The 16,199-nt window shown below is 38.4% G+C and overlaps 1 protein-coding gene across 2 annotated transcripts in view; it reads left to right on the top strand.

The window, feature by feature from the left end:
- The first annotated feature begins 14,692 nt into the window (after positions 1-14,692).
- Positions 14,693-16,199, top strand: part of ift88 (intraflagellar transport 88 homolog) — a 55,790-nt gene continuing 54,283 nt past the window's right edge. For both annotated transcript variants that reach the window (XM_028800562.2, XM_028800561.2), the window contains exons 1-4: positions 14,693-14,819; positions 15,112-15,197; positions 15,305-15,396; positions 15,851-15,913. In XM_028800562.2, coding sequence (XP_028656395.1) covers positions 15,313-15,396; positions 15,851-15,913 — 147 coding nt within the window. In that variant the 5' untranslated portion in view covers positions 14,693-14,819; positions 15,112-15,197; positions 15,305-15,312. The remainder of the gene's footprint in view (positions 14,820-15,111; positions 15,198-15,304; positions 15,397-15,850; positions 15,914-16,199) is intronic.

Below are 16,199 nucleotides of genomic sequence, written 5' to 3'. Positions count from 1 at the left end.
ATGAACAGTAGATAAAGTACCCTTATAAAATCTAAGTCCTCAGCAAAGCAGTACAAAACCAAGTTAAACTTAAATATGCAGTTAAACAAAGAGCCAAGTGCAGTCTGAATAACTCCTTTGTTGTAGCTGATATAAGGGGTCATTTTATGACACTGTTTTTATAGTGAAGGCTGGGACGATTGATAGATGAATGGTCTGATAACTTCCCATCTTCAATTGCGACATAAACTTTGTGTAAATAGCATGCTTCACATTTAGTGTTCCAGTAACGATGAATGTTTTTTTTCTTTTTGAAAGATATATTAACCCACATAGGTCTACACTTGACCCTAATATGACACGTTTGGCAGACTGCATTGTAGATTATTGACTTCAGTTTATTTTGATTATGTGCTGCTTTTGTAATGCATTAACAGTTCTGTAGTTCATCAGACTGGCCATCAAAAATTAACAAATTTCCAAGCATAAATCTTTGCTTCCTCCGAAAGTGTTTAATGCAAGAATCACTTACAAAGAAACTACTATCGGGTAAACATGATAAATATATTACATAATTTTAATAACAACATTAGAAGGTAAAATGTCCTGATTCTGAAAAGTACACATTTCTGCCATTCATAACATTAATGAAACAATAATACTCTTATGATTGCTAATGTACCATTACCACTGCAAATGTATGCAACCTGGTCTCTTAATGTGCCTCTATGTGAAATTGTTGGCTTGCTTTTCTGAAACTAGACTTTTATTGCAATGTGTAATGGCAGAGAGTGAGACTAGGCATACATTCTTTGCACTACATAGGCTCATCGGTATCCCCTGGTCATTTCTAAAACATAGCTTCATAGAAAAGGAAGTTGTACGCAAAGAAAAGTAACATGTTTGGCTAGCCTGGCTTAATCACCACTGTATACTTTCAGAGGAAACTTTCTTTTTCTGAGAAAGCTTTAACAGTCCAGCATTAGACATTTGTGACCTGCAACCATATCTTCACATAACTGCTTGAACAATTGGGAAAATAACACATGTACTTCTATTCCAATATGCTGTTAAACTTGGGAGGCAATATCCAGCTCAGTGTATATAACACAATTTAATAAATAACAATTCAGGGGAAGCTTCTTTTATATGAGAGCTAAATCCAGATAGCTGTCCTGTCCAGTGGCGTAGCTAGGGGAGGGCAAGGGGGGACATCTGTCCCAAGGCGCAGCATCCAGGGGGTGCCAAATTTCCCTTCCCCATTGCATTTTGGCAAACAGGACGGGGCATGAAATCTTCAGTTGTCCCCGGGCGCTGAAAACCCTAGCTACGCCTCTGGTCCTGTCATAATTCCTATCCCATTCATACAAAACCAAATGGAATTACTAGTCAAGTATGCCTGTCAAGTAGTCATTTAGTGTCTTTACAAATGTTAATCCTAGTTGTGCTAGTTGGATGTGATAGCACACATCATAAGCAAATCTTCTTGAAAAATGTACCATTTGCACAGTAGCAAACTTGTCTTACTATCGATGTCTGTTAAATTAGATATCATGGTGATTTTGTAGCTCTGCCCAGCACCTGCATATTGGCAGCTGTATATTCAATTTGTCTTACAATGTTGCTCTCTGAAAAATGGACTTTGCCCACATTTTTAGTTACTTAAAACAAGTATCCTTTGCAGCAGATAAGATTCACTCATTTCAAATTGTCAGTGGCTTCTGCTTAGGTCTTTGAGTATCAACAATACAAGAAATCTGGTGTACATCTGCAACTTAATGACTTTCTTTGTACATTGGCATAAGTTTGGAACACTGCTGTACAAAAGGACTTACTGTCATTGCAAGCTGCTGCCAGGTGATTCTTCTCTCCATGTCTGAAGCCAGACAAGAAGCACATTGCTACCAGATGTTTGGGAAACAACTTATCAAATATGTTATGGCGCTCCCCAAACACCCAGCACAACAGACACCGACACAAGTGCAGCGTAATACAAGGTTTTTATTCAGTGGGAAACATTTTCCTGGTTACCATCAGCACCAAGTACAGTAAAGAATAACAATACAGCACCTTTCTTCTTCCTGTTCCTACTTTCGTCCATCTCCACTCCTCCTCAGGTGAGCATCATCCTCTCCCTTCCGACTCTGGCTCCCTGAATGGAGTGGGGTGATCTCCTTCCAACAGCACTTTTGGGTGTAGCAGCATTTCTGCCATAAGGGGATCTGACATTCTCCAAACACCCCCTGGCAGTGACCATGGGCTCCAAACCCGTGCCACTGTCCTAGGCCAGAGGGACTGTCCTCTGCTGTTAACCCTGGGCAAACTCTCTCCCCCAGACCTTTCTTTATGCAGGCGTCCCAGCTGGGTAGAAGCCCCAGCTGTTTGTTACAATGTTCAGTTTAATGCCAATGCTACCACCAACTACACTCACAACAATTTGCTTGACAAAATATTTTCATTCTGTATTATATGCTTTGCATTCAGAAATGGCTGTAGACTGGAGTAGGAATGATGTTAATTGACTGTTTGTAAAGCATTTAAGTCTTTTTTATACAAATAACACTGTTGATGTGCTTTTCCACCACTAGTGTCTCCTGACAGAACACCTATACACACTAAATTAGCGTTCCAGTTGGACATAAATTTAAGATAACTCTAGCCCACACTGCTCTTTCTTCTTGTTCACAAAATTTTTTGATATTGTTGTGCAGTGGATATAGCAAGAATACATTTAGATATTGGCATTGGAGTAGTTTTGGAGAAAGCAGAGCAGTTCTGCTACTTTGGTGAGATGCTGAGTGCAAACAGAGATGAGGGTACATCACTGACAGCAAGTGGGAGACGTGTATAGAAGAAATCCCCATAGCCGTTCCACATTCTGCTAAAGGAGACTCACTGGCATTGAAGGGTACAATTTATGAGGAGGAGAAGTGTGTTCCATGGCAGTGATGCATGACAGATGAAAGTAGAATGTGAAGCAAAACTGGAAAAATTAGAAATGAAAATGACCAGATGGAAGAATGGGGTGTCACAGAGTAAGAAGATGATGAATGCTGAGTTAGTAGAACAACTTAATATGGAGGCAATAGTGTTGTGCCTAGAAAAAAACAGACTTACTACAGGTGGTTTGGGAAATGAAGAAAAAGGCAGCGGTAAAGTAGTAAAAAGGTGAACCAAAGTGGAGGTAAAGGGTATGAGGTGAAGGGGAAGGCCAAAGAAGACATGGTTGGAGATGGTCTCTAATTATATGAAAAGAATGGGTCTCACTGTAAAGAACGTTGCGAAACGTGGAGAGCAGAGAAAAAAAGATATAAGTGGAATTGTCTAACATGGGTAAACCTGGAAAATTGTTATTAAAGTGAGAAAGATGATGTTGATGATGATAAACATTCTTGCAAAATAACCAGAAATGATGAGCGACAGTTTGTTTCATGTTTTTTTTCCTGCTCCAATGGAAATGACTTCAACATGTCCACAGTGTTGTCCTGGTCACTGATTGGTTTCTGTGCATCATCTTTCAAACGACAAGCAAGTAATTGAAGTATTATTACTTTGGATGCCATTTTAATGTTTGTAGTTATTTTGGTTGTTTGTACCAGTTTTGTCTTGTCCAATAGAATTTTTTATGCAAAATTAAGTGACAGGTATTTTAGATTCCAGTGGAAGAGAAAGGCCATTTGGAAGTTTTGCATGATGGCAGTGTTAAACGTAACTTGAACGTTTTGATTCATGATAAGAAAATATATCCTGCAAACAAGAAGAAATGGCCTCTGTGTAAAAGTAAAAGAAAATTTAGATTAAGAAAGTATAAACAGATAAAAAAGCAGTAATCCAGAAACCAAACACACACATTGTGAGGACACTAACAAATAGAAATAGAGATACAGAGAGAGTTGTGTGTATCAGAAAGACATCCTGTACAAGATGACTGAGCAACAAGAATGACACTGACACACTGAAAAACAGATAAGAACTGTAGTTAAGCCAATTTAGGTACAGGACACTCTAACACAACAGTTTACAGCTAGCTATTTGAGTTATGTCAGCTTCTGTTTAAATTAAGACCAATAGACTTCAATGTGTAAGATGAATTAACCTTTTCTTGACATTTGAAAGTATTTTTTTGTACTTAATAATTAGAACATACACACAAACACATTCAAAGATGCACACAGTAGGGCCACAGACATGGGGAGAACATGCAAGGTCCATGCAGGGAGTATCTGAGATTTGAGCCCTGATCTCCTTATTGCAGGGCAGCAGTGCTGCTACAGCACTATTGTGCTGCCCCTTTATATGTCATGTAAATATAAGCAGGAATGTAACTTTTTAACTTCACATCATTTCACACTTTTAAGTTGTTCAGAACAGTTTTTTTTCAGTATTTACTAGCATTTTCAAGTTGAGTCATGATATGGAGAGAAATTGTTATTATGTGAAAGCATTCTAATGATGTTTACAGACTGCAGAAAGTGAGAAAGAGAGTGACTGGGACTTCAGTAAAATTTTTCAGGCATCAGGATGTGTGGATCTGTTAACTTAATACAACTATTCATTATATGACAAAAATTATCAAATTTGTTTTTCACTAAAATAGTGATGTGTGTTTCATTAAAGACAAAAAAGATCTAACATAACATTGTTCTTTATTTCAACCATTAGATAGCTGACATTTTAATAAGAATGTGTAGACTTTTTATGCCTGCTGCATATAAAAGAAAACAAGCAGATCTAAGGTCCTACTATCTACATATAATTAGCTATGGATTTGTACTTGAAATTTGTCTAAAGGTACTGTAGAATGTCAGTTCTGGCCTACAATCCAAACTTCATTCTAACATCTATAAAACATTTGTAAGTCAAGTGTTAAACATTCACTATAGATATGATAATGCGTTGTCCTTTACATTTCAGTTTATTTACTGCAGGAACTGACTGAAACAGGTTGAATGCTGACTTACTGTAATTCACACACAATCTCGACATCACTGACATCCTGTCTGATATTGAATTATTTTCAGATAGCTATCATATATGTAAAGTGTTATTTATTCTAGCCCTCTCTCCATGCATGTGTTCACTTCATATTTTCTGTCAAACTGTTAGACTTGCTGAGTTTCATGGTGTCAGCCATTTCACTACATAACTCAATGATATTCATTCAAGTTACTCTGTTGAACTCAATAACCAAGAATTTGTGGGGATCCATTGCTCATAATATTCAAAACTGGACAAAAAAACATTACATGTCTGTTTTGAAGTTTACATCAAATACTCCTATTTTTAGGGTGACAAAGTGGCTCAGTGATCACCACTGCTGCATCACAAAATGCATCATCTACAAAAGACTGTTGGATCACTTTATCTATGACGTTTGTTTTTTCTGCCTATTTCCACATAAAATTATTGCCCTGTTCTTGTATTTTCCCCCCACATACCACAGACATGCAGGTCTACTTGTTTAGATATTCTTAATTGACCCACTGGTAGTGAGTGTGTTTGTGATTATGTGCTCAGATTGATTGGCACTTGGTTTAGAGTTGCTCCCTATGTTTTCAGATAATTCCCGATTCCCTGCAACTGGATTAAGCAGCTTTGAAAATGAGTGAATGGATATTCATGTATTTAACTATTTTACTTGTCAGTCTTTCTCACCTACCATATCTATGATTATTGTGATATGTTCTTTATCTATGTAAAATTTGTCAATTAACTACTACAGTATATACATTATTTTAGATTTTGATGCCAGGCCATTTGCAAGTTCTTCCCAGCATGATTTGAATATTCTGCTGTACCTGTTGTCACAAAACGAGTCTGAGACAGAAAAAGGTTTGGGGCAGCCACCCATATAATCTCAAATCCTTGGCTGCAAAGTTGTAGTGATCAAAAATGATAGCACTGAAGTGCATACAATCGAGTCCAAGATCAGACTGAGGAATAAGGACAAAGGGCAGGGTTTTAAAGGGGGAGACAGGAAGTGAGGTCATAAGGATCAGGGATGTGTTCATTCTCCATTGGTTCGGGCCCGGACGTGACGTCAGAGGAGCCGGAGCCAGTAAGGACTCCTTCCATTGGCTCGGACCCGGAAATGATGTCACGAGAGTCAGGTGGAATCTCCCGGGAATGGTCTGCAGGCAAGAAAGAAAAAGAGTCAGTGCACTCTGCCACCTCCCGGCATCTCTCAGAACTGCCTTTAGCTGCCTCCCATGCGCACGTGTGTGACACTGTATACTTTATAAAGTATATAATGCTGGTTGTCTCTGCGGATGTACTACTATATATAAAATATGAGTGGTAGTGCTGATGTCTTGTAATAGGTAGACTGGGAATTGCATCCTGGGAGTTTCCTGTGTGGAGTTTTTATTTTCTTTGTTTCCTCCAGGTGCTCTGGTATCTTGCCTTAGTTCATAAACATGCAGATTAGGTGAATTGGTGTTGCTAAATTGGATTTAGTATGTGGGTATGATTGTTCTCCCTGTAATGTACTGGTGCCCTGTCCAGCTGTTGTCATTGCACCCAATGACTGCTGGGATAAACTCTAGCTGTCACAGGACCCTGCACTGGCTAAGCAGTTTAAGAAAATGGACGGATGGATTATCCTTCTAGCTATTTTATTAACTGCTAAATCATATTATAGGGTCATGATATGCAAATCTCTGTATTGTAAATTAATTTTTTGTCACTACTCATTTGAAGTATTCTAATGGAGATTTTCTTAATTTCCATTATTACTAAAATAATGTATATTTAGGCTAAATGATGAAGGAATGATCAAATATCATGAAAGAACATCCGATTAAAGAACATTTTTTGGTCTTCTGTAATGCAGAGCTTTAAGGATGGTTGCAGTAATGTACATTAGTTAAGTAAACTAAGTATTTAGAATGTGAACATGAAACTGGACATGGAGCTCCACCTAGCACCACAAAGTTTGGGTTTGATCTTTGACCTTAAAAATAAGGCAAATACTGTACATTGGACACTGTGTCATACCTTTATTTAACACACAGCACAAAAACGGCAATTGCTCTGAGATGCACTGCATAAAAAATATTACAAATACTCAGTGACCAAGTTTCCAGGTTTCTTCATGTTGTGCGGGACCGTCTGTGTCCTTTCCCAACTGGGGAGCTCTCAGGATGGAAGGACAAGGGGAGACAGCTTACACAGGGCTTTGCCTCCCCCAGGACACAAGATGGCAGTGAGCCCAGGCTCGGATCCTCACATAGATGCCTGCAAGGCATGCTAAGTGTTGTAGTCCTGAGGGACAGCCTTGTTGGTTCCGTGGGGTCCTCCAGTGGAAGCTGCTGGATTTGGGAGTCCCTACTCCATAGAGCTCCAACCTCTTCTGGAAGTGCTTCGGAGCTGCAGTGTCATATTTCAGGAAGCACTTCCGGAGATTAGATAAAAGGAGCTGCCTGCCTCACATCAATGAGCCAGAGTCGGGTGGAAGGTGGATAAAGCTTGCGTAGAGGAGTGGAGGAGGCAGTGGAAGAAAGAGAAAGACAAAGAGCTGTAATATCTTGTGCTATGGTTATTGTACTTGAGGCTGTGCTGGTGTGAAACACTTGCTTGAGAGAGTTTCCCACAATTAAATACTCTTTGTGTCTTTTAAACTTGTGTCATACCTGCTTGTGTTGTGTGTTTGGGAAGCCGGAGAACCCCCTGGTATCCACAACATTTACATTAAACAATTTAGTACATAATTCTGGAAGCTGTAATGCTTATTACACAACATACCAAAAGGTGATAACATTCCACTGTTTTCCAATTGTAGTAAAAAAATTAAATATAACAGCACAGGGTGCTCAGTGGAAGACTGGGTGCCTGTCCATTCAAACTCACACAGGGCACACTTGGAGTTGCCAGGTAGCCTCATCTTATTGCATTTAATATTTACTCATGTGTGTATTATGTATGAATTGTAGCACATGACATATACATCATTGGATTTTTATTTGGGATCAATGGTTATTAATCTATAAGATGTGGCTCTAACAGTATCATGCTGGTGTTGTTAGAAAATGTAATCAACCCTTAGCCAGCCTACAGTCTGAGTTAATGTTACTAGAATGGAAGAAAAGTGCAAATCATGCTTCTGTTAATAGAAAATGATTATTATAATCTCTTGTTAAAAAATTATCCCATATTGAGCAAGATGGTTAATTGATTAACCTAAAATTTGAGCTCAAGGTAAAAAGTAACACATTTCACAAGATGAAGGTGTTTTACATAGGAGTAAGCATTTAAATAAACTGTATTTAAGTTAGTGGTAAAATGCTTTACCCACAATTAGCACCTGAGTATTACAGAGGAAACAGAATCATATTCAACTATAAACTAACCATTTCTTTGAGAATATATAATTTAAAAATTTATAACAAGAGTAGTAAACTTGGAAGACGACTACAGTTGCAGATCCTTCAATTCTTCTTGTCAGATCCCCTTCAGTTTTGTAATGAAAGTGTGTATGTCACTACTATTCATATGGGAATGATAGATGTACCCCTTTAGATGATGTTAGTTCTTTTGGAGGAGGACTTAGTCAAGGTCAGGATTACGAAAGATTTCCAGTGGTACAGAGCAGAGTTCATGCTGTAACAATTGCTGAATACACTGTCAATATTCTTTCTTGTGGCCAGAATCACTAACTCTGTAATGAAACGATTACCACTGAGTGCTGACCTTTTAAGGCCAATAATAGGTCTGGAAAAGTGGGGAAACTAAGAGCTGATAGTTGGAGCTGTAGCCTGTTGTCACTTGTTCAGATGGAGTCCTTTCTCTGAGTTGGAGGTGGTTTAATGTAGACCTGCAGTGCACTGTGAAGATATTATGGGTTGGGGTTTAAAAAGCTCTTCCAACCAGAAGGTCTTTAAGCTTGGAATCAGTCAGAAGCAGAACTGGGCAAGGCTTCAACTCGTAGAAGGAGGAAAAGCTAACGACAGTGATGAACAATTTTGGGACATGAGAAGGGAATATTTGTATTATGTATTGAGTTTGGAAAGAGCTTTAGCTACACCATTTGGTAAACAGAGGATAATACCTGTTAGCAAAGAGCGAAGAAAGTCAGTAGGTTTACTGGTTTCTTCTTTTGTTACTTTAATTCTTATGTTTATCATCTTTCCCTTGTAATTAGTATTTTTGTTAATAAAGTAAATTTTAAAGCTTTTGATAGGTTTTAATAGATTAATTTAGGCTCAGGGATTACTCAAGACTGCGGTGGGTTGGCACCCTGCCCAGGATTGGTTCCTGCCTTGTGCCCTGTGTTGGCTGGGATTGGCTCCAGCAGACCCCTGTGACCCTGTGTTCGGATTCAGCGGGTTGGAAAATGGATGGATGGATGGATGGATTACTCAAGATCCCTCCCTAATTACCCCACTCAAAAGTGGGAATACAAAATAATTTTCCCAATCAATACAGCATATGCAAAAAAGGACACATCCACAGTCTGAGGTACCCTCAGCACCCTAATCGCATACCTATCATATTACTGCTGTTTTGCTGTTTGTCTTTCAGACCGAGAATCATGGTGCTGCTGAGGGACAGAGTGGATAAAAGTGGGTTATCAAAATACAAGGAAAGAAAATTAGACACTCTATATACAAATAAGGCAAAACTAAACAAACTGTGCTCACACATTGGCTCTCTGTAAACAAGATAACAACCCTTGGCTGTTGTGACAGGGCGGCTTTCCACTTTTTCATTTCACTTAGCATCAAGCAAGATATGTCATTTTCATCATGCTCATCCTGCCCTCTTCATGGGTGTCAACATTTGTTATCAACAAGAAATTACCTGTCCCTAGCTGGGCTTGCCTGATGCCATTTAGAATATGGGAGAAATGTTTTAGACTTCGTCCTGGGGCATGTGGTTCTGGAACATCCTGTGCAATTACATAGCTTGAATATTGATGGCCTGTGATCACCCACACTGACATGTGAAGAAGCACTCCAGTTCTGAGTATGGTGGGTTAATTGGGCCCTTTGTTTTTCCTGTTCCGTTCAAGTGTCAGCTCAATCACTATTAACCCCTTTGACAAATACGCAATGTTTCTTCAAGTATAGTATTAAATGTAAACTGCTCAAAAAATTATAGGGACACTTTGAAAACACATCAGATCTCAATGGAAAAAAAATCCTGCTGGATATCTATACTGATATGGACTGGGTAATATGTTGTAAATGAAAGGATGCCACAGCGTTTGACGGAAATGAAAATTACCAACCTACAGAGGGTTTGTGAATGCACAAAGACACCCCAAAAATCAAAGTGAAAAAATGATAAGGCAGTCTAGTCCATTTTGCCGAAATTTCATTGCAGCAACTAAAAATTGTACTCAGTAGTTTGTATGGCCCACACGTGCTTGTATGCATGCGTGACAACATCAGGGCATGATCCTAATGAGATGACGGATGGTGTCCTGGGGATCTCCTCCCAGATCTGGACATCACTGGGTATCACTGAGCTCCTGGACAGTCTGAGGTGCAACTTGGCAGTGTTGGATGGACCAAAACATTATGTTCCAGAGGTATTCTATTGCATTTAGGTCAGGCGAGCGTGGGGGCCAGTCAATGGTATCAATTCCTTCATCCTTCAGGAACTGCCTACATACTTTCGCCACATGAGGCCGGGCATTGTCGTGTACCAGGAGGAACCCAGGACCAACTGCACCAGCATAGGGTCTGACAATGGGTCCAAGGACTTCATCCTGATACCTAATGGCAGGCTAGGTGCCGTTGTCTAGCCTGTATAGGTCTGTGCATCCCTTCATGGATATGCCTCCTCAGACCATCACTGACCCACCACCAAACTGGTCATGCTTAATGATGTTACAGGCAACGTAACGTTCTCCACGGTTTCTCCAGACACTTTCATGTCTGTCACATATGCTCAGGGTGAACCTGCTCTCATCTGTGAAAAGCACAGGGTGCCGGTGGTGGACCTGCCAATTCTGGTATTCTATGGCAAATGCCAATCGAGCTCCACGGTGCTGGGCAGTGAGCACAGGGCCCACTAGAGGACGTCGGGCCCTCAGGCCACCCTCATGAAGTCTGTTTCTGATTGTTTGGTCAGAGACATTCACACCAGTGGCCTACTGGAGGTCATTTTGTTGGGCTCTGGCAGTGTGCATCCTGTTCCTGTCTCTTGGAATCTCCTCCATGCCCTTGAGACTGTGCTGGGAGACACAGCAAACCTTCTGGCAATGGCATGTATTGATGTGCGATCCTGGAGAAGTTGGACTACCTGTGCAACCTCTGTAGGGTCCAGGTATCGCCTCATGCTACAGTAGTGACACTGACTGTAGCCAAATGCAAAACTAGTGAAAAAACAGTCAGAGAAGATGAGGAGGGAAAAATGTCAGTGGCCTCCACCTGTTAAACCATTCCTGTTTTGGGGGTCATCTCATTGTTGTCCCTCTAGTGCACCTGTTGTTAATTTCATTAACACCAAAGCAGCTGAAACTGATTAACAACCCCCTCTGCTACTTAACTGACCAGATCAATAGCCCAGAAGTTTCACTGACTTGATGCTATACTCTCATTAAAAAGTGTTCCTTTAATTATTTGAGCAGTATATATATGTTGTCCTGCATAAAAGTGTACATGTCACAAAAATTGGCTAATCTGCATGATGTTGAAAAGAAGTACAAGATGGTGTGTCTTTGTTTTACAGATTTTGTATCCATATATGATGCAATTTGTCTGCTTCAGGTATTCATATTATAAGATAGCATTCTTTTTTACTGTTCTGTCTAAGAGAGAGGGGTCAAAAATGAAACTGACTAGAAGATGCCAAAACCAAAATATGGGCTAAGGTGAAAACTGGGAAATACAAATAACCATAAATCACAATCAAAACACTGAGTCAAAAAACAAGTAGAGATCTGTGACCAGGAATTAAAAATAATTCTTTATTTGGTTGGTTAAAAATAATTCTTTAGTTGGTTGCTATAAAGGGTTATAATCTGTCAAGTTTGGATACCCCAAAATTAACACAATTTAACTTTATACCATCACTTGGCTGATGTCACCAACAAGCTCACAAATGGAATTCCATTACTAGTTTATATGGTTGTGGTATAGGCAAACACAAAAATGACCTCAGATTCAGATTCTCTGTACTTTAAAACTCCACATTGGATATACAATTGTTCTAAACAATCACTAGAACAAACACAGACATTTATAAATATCAGAGATCATAATAATTAACTTCTGTATATTCTATAGTACTGTATATTGCACACATCCATTCATTTTTAAACTCACTTTATCCTGAGCAGGATCGGGAACTGGTCTATATTGTAATTGTAAATTTCCCTAATACCAGAGAAAGAGTTCAATATGCAGCTAACAATGAAGCACTAAGGGGACAAACATCCCTCCGGATTACCATGTGGCATTGTGCACACTGGTGAAACATATACTTATGGTCATAGCATATTACTTTCTCCATTTTCTGAACTCACTTCATCTTTTTTTGAGGTGCGGTGAGCCACAGTCTGCCCTGCCAGGGTTTGTGGCCATGTCCAACATGCTGCTGGAACAGGCATGGGTGATCCTGAAATAGGTAAGTCTGTTAAAAGTGAATATAGTACATAGATAATAAATGAAAAATGCAAAATCTAAAAGTAGTAGATGGATTTCATTAATAAATAAATTAAATAGATAGATAGATAGATAGATAGATAGATAGATAGATAGATAGATAGATAGATAAAATTGACCTATCTATCTATCTATCTATCTATCTATCTATCTATCTATCTATCTATCTATCTATCTATCTATCTATCTATCTATCTATCAGAAGGGTAGTTACAGGAACTGTGTTTACCTCTTCCACATTCACTCTGTGTACATTTGTGAGATGTCTTAAGTATGTCCTCCTTTAGTGCAAACGAAACAGTTTGTATAACGATGTGGCCAGGCTTTGACAGCAAATGTCACTTTATTATTGCTGGAACACGTGTAGGGGAAGGGCATCCAATCATTCTTAATATACTTTTTTATACTTTCAATAACAAAGCTACTCAGACAAAATTGGAAAACAAACAAAAAAATTCAAAAAGACGTTTACACCATTCTCATTTATTATGCAGTGCTCATCTGTGACACTATGCAAAATTCTGCTGTCTTACATTAATGTGATTACTCAGAACAGGATTGCAGTAGTCAATACTGCTCCCTTACAGCACCAATGCCTGGATTGGTTGTGCAGCTACATTTTTTTTTTCTTCTTTAAATACAGTACTCTGCTTGCAGTGGTGACAGTTGCTTCAATGTTGCTACTTTTCATTCTATTGCATGAATGTCAGTAATACTACAGGTATGATTTTGTCTAAACAGGAATAAATATCAGAATAACACTAAGCAAAACAGCTGGTTTTCCAGTGTTTTCACCTGATGATAGCTCAAGCACTGAACCCCTTTTTCAAACAGACAAACTATTTCTACTGTTTGCCTTGTCAGCGATGACTAATTAAACAACGATTTAGAAAACATAGGAAATACTGTCATATTTATTATTTGTATTTAGCTAAGGGCTCCCGCTTACTTCAGCAGACATCAAGTGTACATACCTACAAGTATGCGCAAACGGGATTGTCCTCTTTTCATACTGTTTTCCAGTTTGTGGTTGCTGCACAGTTTGATGTATTTGGTATTGCTCTGTTGTTTTCAGCACACGAGCAATCTTCTTGATATCTTTCCCACATCTCTTTTAAACTGTTTTCCTGACCCCTGTTGATACTGGGATCCTTGGAATTCAAGGATTAAAATATTCTGTCTTCTTACTACTTTCTACTGTATATTACTACTTTGGTCATACAGCACAATCTTATATAATACTGTAGAATGCCTTGAAGGATATTGTGCACGTAGTAGTAGGCACAGGTTTTCAGAAATGTGACTGTGTCTGACATTGTTTATGACTTTGTGTTATAACTGATTGATTACACATCCATCCAACCCATTTTCTGACCCACTTTTTCCATTACAGTATCGCGGACTAAACAAACCTCTTCGCGACTAATGCATCAAAGGATATGTCACTGAACACAGACTAACTTCAGACTGATAGCTTTATTAAATCAAAATACTCCAGCCTCTTCAGGTTAAATATGAAACGACTCCCGGGTTCCTTCAGACTAGAATATGAAATGAGTCTGGGACCCTGACTTGAAGTCCTCGTCTTTCGAAAGCTGTAGGGGGCACCCGTGGTCTTTCTACATTGCTTTCGAAACGACGCCCATTATATCTTGAAACAATAAAATAGGTTTAACGTTTTAATGGTAACTGATTTAGAATATAAAAATATAACCGTAAATGGTTCTTAATCTACGTTAGTAACTATTAGAAAACATAAATTGTTAGCCATCGTCTTCAGATTTAACTGCTTCTTAAATATCCAGTTTTTGTATGAAGTACTGAACTTTAGACTTAACTAATATTTATGGTAAGCTCGGTTGAATCTAAATAATCCGTTAGTTTAATACAAAGCTAAATTGCTATCTTGTTAATAGATTAAGAATTGATATTTCCTACTCGTAACCAAAAGTCCCTAAACATAGACAAGAAGTCTTCGCGTTTCTAAGTAACGTAACTGCGCGTCTGTTTCGTCCAATAGATGTACCGTAGGGGCGGGACCAAACGAGGTCCGGATAAGAGCAACCAATCATCGTTTCAATCTGGAGCCATCCTTCGAACGAATTGGATTCTGGGACAGGGTTCCTTAGATCCCGTAGCATCAACAAATTGGGAGCAGACGGGTGAATAAAGTTAATTACAAATACATGATCTGGCATCTCTTTCTGTTTAGTTTATGGAAGAATCTAGGTAAATTCTTGCCTAATTTTACTTTTTTCTTGGCTTGCTACGCTAGTGGTTTTGTGATCGTTTGTGGGAAAGCCCGTTATTAATATTCGGTTTTAATTACTTTGCTTCTGGAATGCAGTAACTAGTGGCTGGCGTTCACGTTTTCCGCCTTAAATCATGACTCCTACCTTTCTCTGATTGTTGTTTCAGAATACCGCTGTCTTATATTTGGGATTGATTCTTTGGCTGACGAGTAGTTTAACAGTACAGCAAATAAATAAATCTTAGTCATAATGTTATTCTTCATTTGCAGGACAAAACCAAAATAAATATTTCCAAAACTCAGTGAAAATACCCTGATGCCTTAAGTTCATTCTTCTTGTCATGTGAGAGAGGAAGGTACGAATGCCCCATTACTTTTCATTTTTATTTATACCAGCATAACTTGTTATTATATTAACGTTGGTTATAAATATTTAAGAAAAAAATGACTTATACTCTTATAGGTCCAGCTATGGAGCATGTACATTTAGCTGCCGAAGATGAAGATGATCTTTATTCTGGATACAATGAATACAACCCAGTCTTTGATGCTGATGTAAGCTACTTTTTGGTATTTGAATGAAGTCTATAGAGCTGCATAGTGGCACATTAGTTTGAATTTTTCTCTCATGGCTTCAGCATCCTTGGTTAGAATCCCAGGTGGATCAATGTGTAGAATCTGCACGTTCTCACTGTTTGTGTGGATAATTTCTCCAGTTTTCTAATTTCCCTCCCAAGTGAGAAACATGTTAATGATTGACAAATTAGTGACTCAAAATTGAGTATAAGTGAATGTGTGGTGAATTACTGCTGTTAGGACAGACTTGAGCAAACCTGGTGAGTTTCATGATGAATGGATAGATAAAGAATGCAACTTTAGTCAAGTTAATAGTACAAACAAATTTGCATATTAATTTTTCCTGTTTAATTTTGTACAACATAATTGTAATATGACCAAAATAATTCAATCAATTGCTGATTATAAAAAAAAATTACATGTTTATTTTAAGGAACTGGAAAATGATGTTGGATTCCAGCAGGCTGTAAAAACTAGTTATGGAAGAAGACCTCCAGTAAGTCCTTCAAAATAGTATTATTCCAGTTTCCATATTTATATAAAGGCTGGTAATCTGTTATTGACAATGAATTCATTTATTCAACTTAATTCAGTTCAATTAGTTTATTTTTTATAGTGCTCTTTACTGAGTGTACTCACAGAGTGCTGTGACAAGTTCTCATGTAAAATGCAAGCATAGATTTTATTAATTGCTAAATACAGGATTAATACACATAAAGACACAGATTTGTTAAAACACACATAAAACAAAGTAGAAACTGATTAACATAAAAGGATATTAA

Source organism: Erpetoichthys calabaricus, chromosome 4, assembly GCF_900747795.2.
Source record: "Erpetoichthys calabaricus chromosome 4, fErpCal1.3, whole genome shotgun sequence".
Taxonomy (NCBI): Eukaryota; Metazoa; Chordata; class Cladistia; order Polypteriformes; family Polypteridae; genus Erpetoichthys; species Erpetoichthys calabaricus.
Note: the sequence above shows the minus strand (reverse complement) of the source record. Positions and strands in the feature narration are given on the sequence as shown.